Consider the following 12,690-nt stretch of genomic DNA (forward strand, 5'->3'; position numbering starts at 1 on the left):
CTGTCCATCCATTCATCAATTTTTCCTCCTTATCCTCCCTCTATCCAAACATTCTTTTCAACTTCAAGCTTCATCCTGCTTTCCTATCCACCATCTCTGTCGCCTACGCACCAATCCAACCTCCCCCCCTCGTCTTCCCATCCAAGCTTTTTTTCTCCCATCCTTCCACCCATCTGGTTCCTTCTCATCTTTCTCCTCATCCCTACAGTCCTTTTAACTTTTTCTGTCCTTTTACCCTCTCTTCCATCCATCCTTCCTTTGTTTTAATCTCTTTTTCTAGAGAAAGGGGATGTGGGGGTGTTGTGGGGTTCCTCTGCCAGCTTGGGATAACAGTCTTCCGAGACAAAGCCCCCTCTCCGGGTATCACAAGCCTCCAGTCACGACACGTCCCAGATAAGCCTAATCAGAGGACCATCACATCCGTCCATACCTTCGTCACTAATTCCTCCCCCTTATTAGCTCACACTTTCCTCCTCATGAACTCAGCAAACTTAAAACAAGCCGTGCCTTTGCTCATACAGAGTAGTAATGTTTTCACCTGGTGGAGGGGGTGCACTCTTTTCTTACCAGCACTCAACTCTTTGGATGTTGTCTGGAATGATGATACAACCTGAGCTACAGCAGAGAAGTACTTAGAAATGATGAAATCTGATGTGAAATCAAACCGATAATTAAAATCCTGCGAGACGTTCCGTGTGTGAGCACCAGGAGGCTCACTGTGACAAGTCCTGCGCACGTTGGTTCCTCACATGGAGTCTTGCCTCAGAGTTTCAGCTTAAATAGGCTGCTCTCTCCAAGTAAACCACATTGTTTTTGCTCACAATAATCGAGTGAAAATGTTGTCACTGCTGCTCAGGCAACGCAGCGTGCATCCAATGCACTCTGCCCAAGGCGGGTTCAGCTTGGTTCCGTAGATGACTGGCGCCCTCTAGCAGTCATATCTATGCACGCTTAAGCAGCAACATTTGGCAGCCTTTCCCTACACCCCCTCCACCCCCACCCCGCACCCATCCCTTTCCCAAATACACTGTAGATCATTACAAGCTGTCACTCTTAAAGATAAACTCACGGGTTCAGTTTCGGATTTGTCCTCTAGCCACTGACTGAGATTTCATCTCTCTCTCTCTGAGCTGACGGGCACCATGATCACCCACCGCTTCATTCCTATTTCTTTGTAATTTTCTGCAGCAGATGCCCTGCATATGGGGAAGAAATCACTTTGGGCCATGAAGGACTTTACTGAAGGAAATCCATGTAATCTGCCACGTCTTTCAGTTAATCAGGAGACTTAATAAGTCATGAAATCGTTCAAAGTGTGACTGGGTTGCAGATTTAATGAGCACTGTGCCTAGATGAACAGCCGAGGTGTCTGGGTTGCTGGGGAAACTCTCATGTGCCTTTCAGAATGGTATGGGGGAAGAGGATGCCTTCGAGGACCATTGGAAATTTTAAAGTTGCCTATTGACTGAGTGGTAAATGAGTCAGAAAAGGAGATGCATTCTTCCAGAGGAAGAGGAATCTGTATTCGCCACACTTTATGTGATTTGGACAGTTTCTTCACTGGTAGTGGTAGGTTTTCTATGGGCAGTTGCCCAGGGCAGCCTTAGAAGAAGGGTTGTTATTTGCACATTTATCCTGCTACACAATTTAGATCATTTGATCAATTTATCCTTACTCTTTCAGCTGAATTTGTGATTTTTTTTAAACATTATTTTTATTTGAAATTTTATATGAACCATTCATACATTTGTTGTATTCTTAATAACCCTAGAGATATAATTCACACACATTTCAGTTTGCATGCGCTCCAGTAACACACACGTATTGAATAAACATGTGATTTAAACATTTAGGTCAGGAACAAATGACCAAACAGAAAACAAACAATCAACCATAAGAAAACAGACAAAAGAAGAAGGAAAAAGAAACCACATAGAGGCTCTCAGACAGATACAGTAGAAACCAATTACATTTCCACACACCAACAATTTTCTTCAATCTTATTCACCAGGGTCATACATATCTTATATTAATTTTCTTCAACTACGAGTTTTGCATCTTTAACAAATGAATAAAGTGAAGACCAAAACCTCTTCAAATTTTCCTTGCTTCCCTTTTTGTATACAAGTCCTTCTTTCCAAGGGAAAAGTTTCTAACATTTGTCTAATCCAAAATGTGATACTATCTACTACCTGCTCCTTTCCAAAAGAGTGCGATAGATTTTTTTGGAGACACATATCTGACAAAATACACTCGTTCTGGCCGTATCTATGACCACTGGGACAAAGTCCCAAGATAAACAGAGCAGGATCCATTAAAACATCTTTTTGGAATGAATTTGTGAATTTTTATTTATTTTATAAAGAAATAGATGTATTTATGCATATTATTCCTGACAACATGGGGACAATGCATAGTAATCAACATGAATACATCATGCAAATATGCTAGATTGAGCCTAAAAGGCTCATTTTCATCTAGCAGGTTGATGGAGGGGATTAAAAAGAATCATAATCAACACACATGACGACCTATTCTTATTCTGCTTAGCAACCTGCAACAGAAACATTTAGTTTATACACTTTTGATCAACATTTAGCTTTTCTTTGTTTTTGTAAACTTTAACTAAACTGCACTGGGTTCTTTAGTGTCACTATTGTTTTTGTAGCCACAAAACACTAAATTCTGACTGAATATTCAGTCCTTGACAGAATTAGTAAAACTAATTTCAATTTGATGATTTCCTGACGGTTTTTAAACACAGTCAAAAAAAAAGTAAGGTTTTGGCAAAGCTATTCAACCGTTTAAAGGCCAGTTTGTCCTGCTAGAACAACCATCATCAGTGCACCTTTTGGTATAGTTTTTTTTTAATATGTTAATATGAACACATACATCTGGGCAAAATAGCTTTTAGCCGGGCGCAGTTACTGACATTGTTCTTGTTGCTGTGCTGGATGTTTCCCAGTCACAAAGTCCATTAAACCAAATTTGAGCCTTTTAGAGTCCACACAGATCTGAGGAGACAGAAACCACGTCCATTGAGTGAAAAGAGATAAAATATTTACCGGCCAGTCTCGGACACGTTTAAGGATAAGTAAATTATATTTTGGCTCATTCTACCTTCAGGGCAAGAGTATAAAATAACCAAAAGGCCTGAGGTGTTATGAATTCCTGATATCACGTATAAATGCTTTATGGACAAAAGCAGCATTTTAAACTGTCGCACTGGGAAATCAACGGCTAATGTAGTGAGCACAATCCTATTATCTGTCGATTATTTGGATGAAAAGTCCAAATTAGAGAGCTGCCACATCTGGCCATAGGCAAAGTGAACACAACAACAGCCTCCATGACACAAACGTACAAAGGAACGGTTTACAAATGTGCAACTTTGTACAAGATATGGGAAACCCAGAACAAATGATGCAATGTTTGGGTCCATCGATGATCCAATCATCCTGTTCCACAACATAAAGATTTTTTTTGAGCTGGGATCTGGCAATTGATCTTAACTAATATTTATGACAGTGTATATATTTTTACATTTCTTCTTAGGAAGTCGTGACATTAACAATTCATCGCGAACATTGTGTGTTTTTCCACAACTCAGCTCAAATTGCTTTCTAGAGGATTTTTTTCCCCTACATTGTAGTTTTACTTTGATTGGCCTAAGTTGTAGGTTTTGAAAAAGAAAAAAGATCATCAAATGCAATCCAGAATCATTACAGTGCTTATATAGTGGAAAATAAAAAGACTGGAAATACCAAAAAGCAATACAGAAATAAGTGACAACTTTATTTTTGACACTGCTTTTGCCCCAGAGAAAATGGTGCCCATGGCAAAAAGCCCTATGGCTGTTTTTAAAAAAAATATATACCATTGTCATAACTATTAGTAAGGTTAATGAATGCTATTAATTTTTCTTGAGGGAATAAAAAGAAAAAAAAAACATTGCCCAAGGCTCTCCAACTCTCACATACGTGTAATTATTGAGATGGACTGATCAGTAAGTGGGTACCAAATTCAATTTTGCTTATGACCTTATTCAATCTGGCGTGATCACAATAAAATGCTGTGCGGTTTATACGTGACCTGCGTGTAAATGTCTTTCAAGGCTCGGAGCGTGACAGTTATATCACTTCGTTTGAGGTTGCAGGGAGACAACCCCTTACGTTGATACAGGTAACCGAGGCGTGGCCAGGCGCACAGGTGGAAAAAAAAAAAAAGCAAGCTCACCACCTGGCAGCCGTTATTTCTCTTCCCGTCCTGCACTGCAGCGCTGTGCTCCGGTTATGGCCTCGAGTGGCGTGGGGAAGTGCTTGCTGTTCTTCTTCCTCGCCTTGGCGTTCGACGCCGGCGGCCTGGCGATGCTCCTCGTCGGCATTTTCGGCAACCTGACTGCAGACGGCCGCTTCTACGGGGACTTCCTCATCTACACGGGCTCCATCATCATTTTCTTCAGCCTGATGTGGTGGGTGTTGTGGTACACGGGGAACGTGCACCTGTACGCGCCGGGATACAGGAGGGACTCTCTGGACGCCAGCATCACGCAGTGGGCCAGGAAGTTGTCCGAGAGGTTCTCCAAGGGCGGCGGCGGCAAGAAGCCCCTGGAAGCGGCGGAGGGTGAGCAGGAGATGAAGAAAAAGAAGATACGTGGAGAGGTGGTGGAGGCGAAGGGGACCGTGCGCTTCTCTGCGCCGCCTCGGATTACATGGGAAGCCGGCGGCGGAGGTCAGGATAACGGGGGCTTTGACGGATGGAGCGAGTGCGCATCTCCGACTGATAAAAACGTGGAGCTGGGAGTCCCGACGGTGGCGGAGGCGGTTCTGCAGGCGGGAGACACTAAAGCAGAGAGGCTCCTCTGACAGCATGGTGCGTATTTGTCTCACCTGTAAGGCCGCGAGGACCTCTGGAGGTCTGGGCCGAACGGTTCCAACTAGGACTGCATCGATTGTAGTTTTCTGGACGATTACCGAAACGGATAAATTATAAAAAGTCTGACCTGCCGATTCTTAGCGATACCCCCGCACCCCCATGAAATGTTGCTAAATATAGCAAGAAAGTCCACTGACTAAAACTTTTACCCATTCTTCTTTACAAAATATCTCAATTTCTGAAATTTGATGGCAATCGTCTATAAAGTCATTCTAAACTTTTGCTGCTGATTCTCAGTTGGATTTGGGTTTGAACTTTTACTGGGCCATTCTAGCACATGACTGAGTTTTGATCTAAATCCTTTGACCATATCACTCACTGTATGTCTATAGGGTCTTTGTCCTGCTTGAAGGTGAACTTCTCGACCACTCTGAAGTCTTTGGTAACTTTTAACTGGCTTTCAGGATATTTATCTCTACTGATATTGCTCATCAACTCCAATCAGTTTCTTTGACTGTTGACAAAAATACAGCATTTTCCATAGGGCTGCATAATTTCAGGAAAGCATGCAATTAGCCATAATAATTTTACTTGAAATGAATAATCAAATGCTCAGAAGTCCAAATGTTGTTCTGCTTGTAGGTTGACAAAATGCATAACAGTGTTAACGACGTTGCTAGCATGGAGAGCCTTAAGTTGCCTTTTTCTTGCCACTCTTGCATAAATTCCAGATTTGTGGAATCCATGGCTAATAGTTGTCAGATTTTTCCACCTGAGCTGTTTGCTTGTGCTTCTCCTCCAAAGTTCCCTGCTTTAAACTTCTCCACAGCTCTGTCCCTGCTGTTTTCCGTCATTTCCATGATGCTGTTTGTTTTAGCTAATGCTCTCTAATGAACCTTTTGAGGTTTTCACAGAACTGGATTTCTTCAGATTAAATTGGTCATTATTGCTTATTAATTGAGTAACTTCTGGAAGCAATTGGTGTGTTTTTTGGATAACGTTTGGAAAGCTATGTATTTTTTCTTCCTTCGCAGTTATATACTGCTTTGCGTTAGTCGGTCACATAAAATCCCAATAAAACACACTGAAAGAAAGTCGTGCTTGACAAAGTGTGAACTTTCAAGGGGTGTGAATACCTTTGCAAGGGGGTAAATAATCCTCGTTAGCGGCCTGCCGTCACTTTGCTTAGCATGAGTTTTTCAGCTACATCTAACTCTGGCTTTTTTTTTTTTTTTTCCCGTCACCGCTGCCATCCCCGTCCTCTCACAGGTTGTCATGGCAGCCCTCCTCAGGCTCGCCCCGGTCTTAATAAGGGAAATATCTCACATTATTGGCAGGGATTAGATGAAACTCATAGTGAAGCTGGTCCTGAGAAGTAATCAACCACCCACCCATAGGTACATGCACCTCTCCCACCCCCCCATCAGCCCTCCAAGGGGGCTGCCCAGCTCTATGCTCATGAATATCTGTAATAGTCTTTTTTTTTTTTCTCTTCCTTCTGCACCCTCTCCACCCGAGTTGAGAGATCTTCAGTGACCCATGGCAGTTTTTAATTAATGAGCCTGACCGTTTGTGCTCACCTTCACACTTCAGCAGTATTTTAGCCGTCAGTTTGCTTGTAAGTGGCCGGCCAGTCAGACACCCTGTGGGCATAAAGGCACAATTGCATTTTAATGGAACTCTGCAGCACTTATTGATCCGGTGGAATGGAGTGCGATGGGTACGGCGATTGGGTTTTAGCCGCGGCTTCGCCGCCGAAGGAATGCGAGGATCTTATCTTATTCTGCTTAATGCCCACTGATGCCATCCCACTAGCTATAAATGGGTGTGGTCTTTTTATCTTCTTCTTTTTTTAAAGTTACAAAGAAAAAAAAAGGTGCCAATCCACAAAATAACAGCGCCTCGCATTTGGTTCCCTGGGGGATCTGCCGAAGACATCATCCAGATGGTGACGCTGTTACTTTGTAAGCTGTGATCACAATGTTTCAGTAAAGTGGAGGATAACCTATGAGTGTATCATTATCCAGAATAAAATTATTCCTATACTGATGTTGGGTAATGTGACAGACAGAGTCGAGAAGAAGCCATTAATCCAAACACAACATAAAAAGCCAGATTAGTTTGCACTCCATTGACCTCCATTTTTGTAGCTTTTATTTTTTTTTAAACTATAAATCAAAAACAATATATGTCACAATAGAGGCGTTATCAATATCAGTAGATAATGCATCAGATTCAGTAATTTCACTGACTGCATAGCATTCTGGGAGATATAGGTAAAGAAAAGGCTTTAGTCGCTCAACCTCTCGCGGCTGGCTAAGCAACTTTGGTGGCATCAAGTAACTGGCTCCCTCTTTGGTTTCCTAGCAACAACCTGCTGAGTAGCTTGCGCAGCAGCAGTTTCATGTTTCACCACCATGCCTCTTAACAGCTTAAAAATAAACAACAACTGTGAGAAGTGAGGGTAAAACAGGAAAGGTCACTTCACTAGTTTGACAGTATTTCATATATTTAAAACTACAATTGTAGAGAGAAACATGGGGGGAGGGAAACGGGGTAAGATCTTTACAGTTTATAAGGCTTTATTATTATTATTATTACTATTTGACGGCATCTTTCAAGTCTTGTTTAGGCTTCATAATCCTGTGTATTTGTTTTTAAGGGTGTCGAGTTTGAAAGAGATTAAACTTTCAGATTTGTGATGTAGACGGCTACTTCCTCCCATTGGGTCAAATATTATCACAGAGTATCAGTGTACACTTCTTTTCATAACCCAGGTCCCCGCCTTAGAAAAACACTGCTTATGTAGCATCAACTTACCCTTTTTTTTTTTTTTTTTTCCCCTGAATGAGAACGTATTAGAGGTTTGGCAAAGCTGGTTAATCAGTATGTGTAATTTATCATTGCCAAACACAGAGAGAGGGATTGGTCAGGATTAGATGCTGATTGCTTCATGCTTGCATGTTCACATGTTCTGAGCTGCCTGTGTGGTGGTGTGAAATTACTCAATGTTTCTGTGAAGCCATGCCGTACCATGTTGACTCGTTTACCTGTTCTGGGGATGTAAACATCAAGACTGTCTGAAACAAACATTTTAAATATATATATAGTTTTCTTGGATATTCATCTTGAGATCTGGAAAGCAAGCTAGAACAGCATTATACTAAGTTGTTTTTTTTAAAGTGATATTGCATTGATATTGTGATTAGGATGGTGGTTGTGATTAGCCCACATTTTTCTCAATCTTCCTTTTAATATTTTAAAATTGTTATTGTTAAACCTAAATGTTGAGAACAGGGTGGCACATGCAGATGTCTAAATATTAAACCAAATGTGCTTATTTTTTTGTATATCGAAAGCCTCATTTGATAATGCAAAGTATTTGTCAATCATTCAAAATTAAGGACCAAGGTTGCTTGTTTTTAGAAATAAAGGTTGCAGATATGTTGAGGATTTGTAGTGTAATACTGTTTATCCAGGACAATATCCAAAATTAAAACCTACATCTAAAATGTGCAAAATATTTCAAATCTGTGCAATTCTCACATTGGTATACAGATGAGGCCAAAGGCTTACATACACTGAATAGAAAGACATGAGTAGACATTAATAAATGTCTGACATGTTTTCTCTTATTATTATTGTGACATTCAGTAAATAGATAAAGAAAGTTGACCTAAAATAAGAGACATTTCACCTGACCACCTGCGTAAAGTTAGTTTTCTCTTGACCTGTTGGGTCACTGAAGCTGTTTCTTTTCTTTTTTTTCCTGTGTGATACAGCATGTAGCCAAAATGAAGCACACAAAGAGAAACCACCGCAAAGCTATTCTCAAACAACCTCTTTTATTGCTACCAATAGTCTGAAAATTTTCATGAATTTGCATACAGATCATCTTTGAAAAACAGTTGCGTAGCACACAACCTTTAGCTTATCTAGATTTAGACTTTCAACTAGTGGCGAGAAGTCATAACCTGTTACAGTAACTCACAGTAATTATTTTTTGTGTACCCAATTTTTCCATCAAAAGTGACTGTATTTTTATTTTTCCTCCATTACCTTTACAGATGGTGTAGTCGGTGCTCCTGGACATGAGCTACTTCCTGTTTTTGTTGGGGTTTTTTTTGTTTGTTTGTTTGTTTTCCTTCTCCCCTGAGATTTCAACAGACTTTAACATTTAAACTTGTGAGCTAAAAGTCACGTTTATGAGAACATCTTGCTTGGTGTAAAGCTCTCTAAAATAAGGAAAGCTAAACAGTGAAGAAAATGTACATTTCATTTTCATGTTTTTTGTGTAACTATATGTATATTTGTGTCTAAATTATTTTTGGGAATAAAGTGCAAAGATATTTAAATGTGGTTGTGTGACTCTCCGAGCAGTGGATGCTGTCTGCTTTACTGAAAGAGGCTACGTTTCAAAGATAATCCTCAACAAAGTGTCACCTTTTGAATGTCTACAATTACAAACAAATGTTTGGGATTTAACACACATGGATAATTTCTTCCTACTTTATCCAAACCTCAGCTCAGCTGCAGCTGGGTCTGTAAGGAAAGGAAAGCAAATTCGTCAACAACCAGAATATCTCTTATCATTAAGGAAACGCATTTGTCTGGTGCCAGCGGGTGGTTTAAAAAAAAAAAAAGATGTAGATATAGGAGGAATGTGACCTGAATGTTTAAGCTCTTTCCGTGTCATCTGTCACACCGCTTCACTCCTCGTGAGGTGCCGTGCAAACAATGGAAAGAATAAAACTAAGTTTCACGAGTTACAGCTCTTGGATCGGCCGCTGCGTAGTGTTTTTCTTCGTTGCCGTCCTCCTTGATGCGGTCGGCCTCGTCGTCTTCATCACTGGGATCGCCTCGCCCGTCAGCTACTGGGACTTCCTCGTCCTTTCTGGGCCGCTAATCATGTTCCTCAGCCTGGTGTTTTGGATTTTGTGGTACATTGGAAACGTAGAGGTGCCGATCGAGGAGCTGACTCAAGTTTGAGGCTCCTCGTCAGCAACCGTTTATCACCTTTTGCTGGATGAGGAAACTAAGGCAGCTACAGGTTCAAATCTTCTGCTGTAAAATAAACGTACGTGGAGAAAGTAATGTTTGTTAAAAGTTTTGTTGCTTTCCTTTGTTCAGTTTCAGGTGGTTTTTGTGCTTGGACTCTTATCTCGAAGGACAAATTTATGGAGCCGTACTCCCAAAAGACATCTGACTGCTGAGAAGGAAAAGTTCTGAAGATCGCTTCAGACCAAGGAAAGTGCAATCATTAAGACTCTTTTGTATTTTGACAAATAGGCCTGGATGATGTTTACTCCAACTTGCCCCCAGAAAAGCCAAGATGAAAAGGAACAGACAATAGCAAATTGCTGTAGTTATTTTTAATTGGCATTATTTTTGAGCATTTTGTCCCCAACTAATATTATGTTATAACCATTTAGGTCTCTTTTGTGTTCGTATTCCATCTTTTGTGTCCTTTTTAAATTCACATTGTGCCTGTTTGATTCATCCTTTAGCTTTTTATCTCAAACTTGCCTTCTTTGTAAGCATTTCCTTTGTTTGGCGTCTTGTGCATAATTTTTTGTTAGTTCCATCCCTAAGCTGCGCTTTTGTATCTCTGTTGCTACGCTGAGGCTCTTTGCTGTCCTTTTGTGATGAACATATTTCCCAAATTGTCCTGATTACTGTAATGTTGCTTTTGTGCAAATATTTGATGCGTTTCTCAAATCTAAAAGTGAGTCAAATAAGTTTTTGATTACTACACAACTTCTTTTTTGTTTTCTCATGCAGTCTGACCATATTCTGTTTCAAATGGAAACATAAAAACAATTCAGATTAGTTTATTACTTTGCTGCACTTTTTTAAAACTTGGACAACCTTTTGGATTTAGGTAATGCAGTCAAAAGATGTACACCAAACTCAACTATGAACTTTATTGAAAAGAAGAACCCAAACGAATAATTACATCAATACATAATGCCAAAACAATGTTGTGTAGATTTAAAGTTCCATTGTAACCTAGAAAGCGTCATGCTTTCTAGGTTACAGGACAAACTCCGAGGTAAGGGCAGGGAATAAAGCTGAAGGCCAGACCTTCAAATTTCACAGCCGCTCACTTCTGGTCTTTGCAGTTGACAAAGAACCTGATCTACCTTTGTAGTCCTTCGTGGACGAAGCACCAGGTCCTTTGAGGAGGACAACCCCTCCATTTGGACACACCCTGTCTGTTACAAAATGTATGTAATGTGGAAAAAAAAAAGTTTATCGAATCAAGGATGCTTTTACACTTTTCTGTCATGTATCATTGTGTTCTGTGTAAATAAATGTCTAATCCCATACTTCAGTCCAAAGATGATAGAAATGTTCTATAATCTTGTTCCAACACTGACTAGCTGATAGTTTACCATCCTAGTTGATAATATCCTCTTGATGACTTTCAGATAAAAATCGTTTTCTACTAAAGGGACTTACTACTCTCATCTCCGCTACATAGCACCCCTTCTCCCCCGTCTAATAAGTCCTTCCTTTGTTTCTCCTTCCTGCATGTCGGCAACACGTGGTCATTTATCATGTCTGTTTTGCTGATTTTGTGCTTAAGGCTGTTCTCGATCAGTCTCTGTGGTGATTTTAGAGTTGTGAAATCTGAGTATTGGTCGCTCAGACCGTTCAAAAGGAACCAGTCAAACTGGGTCCTTCAGTTACAGACCACCGAGCAGTGTCGTTTGTGAAAAAGACAAAATGGTAACTGATTTTTTTTCAATGGTGGAATCAAACTTTGTGGGTTTGTTTATTGAGCTACTCATGTGCTCAGGTGTTATCTTTATCTCAGGTATGTCATACAACTTGTTTTTCACCAGTCCAAACACACACCCTATGTACAGGGCAACTGATATCTGAGCTCAGCACCACAATAATCCCCTGATCATCCATTGTTTGGCACAAGAGTGAAGCTACAATAACAAACTAACAGGAAGACTCGGGACAAAATACACATGGGTTTACTATTAACTTGAATTTTATGTTCAAGTTAACAATTTTGTGTAACTGCTTTTAGTTCCAAGTCCTCTTTTGAGAAACATTTGGGTTTCAAACACCATGTTATTTATCCTCGCACAAATGAGTGTTTGGGAATGTGTCAACACTGCATTACTAATTCAAAACCTCACCCGGCAAAGCGGATCGAGAAAGAGTTCCTTTGAACCGGTCGTCACAAGCCTCCAGGAGGTGTTACAATCCCCACAGCCCGGCCCGTCTGTAGGTGTTCAGGTTGGTCCTCACACCCTTCCTTCTGTCTCTGCTGACTCGCGCGGAGGAGACGCGCCTATGCCTTGCACTGGCTGAACATGACACCGTCTAGTGACAAAGGCGGCAGAGATTAGGTTCCGCGAGGGCAGTCGGTGTAGTGTTGAGACTCTTGTCACGGCTGCCAGCACTTCACACTGGAGCAACACCACCGTGGTGGCATGTGGTGTGATGGAGTTTCAGCTGCCAAAGCTGGTGGAGCAATGCTAAAATGTGTTAAAGTTTGGAAATTAATCTTTCAGTCTGATGCTGAAAAAGACATTTTGGAAGAAGTGAATCTGTCCTTTTTATTGAGTCATCGGTACAAAGGAGTTTTATGTATCTTTCTCAGTATTAGAAATGCATTTAAAACTGAATGTCTTTGTTCTTTTTGCTTGGTATGAATATCAACTTATCTACAAGCTACTAACCAAATCAGAAATAAAGTCTATAAAATAAATTGATTCTAATATTATTAGACTGGTCAAGAATGTAAAAGTTGCAGCCTCTCTGTCAAGACTAAAGGAACAGGTACTAAATGGG

The 12,690-nt window shown here is 40.6% G+C and overlaps 1 protein-coding gene across 1 annotated transcript; it reads left to right on the top strand.

Annotated features, from left to right (window-relative positions):
* Positions 1-3,747: 3,747 nt before the first annotated feature.
* LOC106907171 (transmembrane protein 238-like) lies at positions 3,748-11,204 on the top strand. The gene is made up of 3 exons (XM_014972754.2): positions 3,748-4,872; positions 8,943-9,925; positions 10,006-11,204. Exon 1 carries the CDS (start codon positions 4,293-4,295, stop codon positions 4,863-4,865), a length of 573 nt encoding a protein of 190 aa, XP_014828240.1. The 5' UTR covers positions 3,748-4,292; the 3' UTR covers positions 4,866-4,872; positions 8,943-9,925; positions 10,006-11,204.
* Positions 11,205-12,690: the final 1,486 nt, after the last annotated feature.

This window comes from Poecilia mexicana, unplaced genomic scaffold, assembly GCF_051168715.1.
Source record: "Poecilia mexicana isolate PSO_F unplaced genomic scaffold, ASM5116871v1 scaffold_19, whole genome shotgun sequence".
NCBI classification, from domain to species: Eukaryota; Metazoa; Chordata; class Actinopteri; order Cyprinodontiformes; family Poeciliidae; genus Poecilia; species Poecilia mexicana.

What these genes read in the sequence shown, in the direction of transcription:
- LOC106907171 (XM_014972754.2), top strand. Translation starts at nt 4,293, where the DNA reads ATGGCCTCGAGTGGCGTGGGGAAGTGCTTGCTGTTCTTCTTCCTCGCC.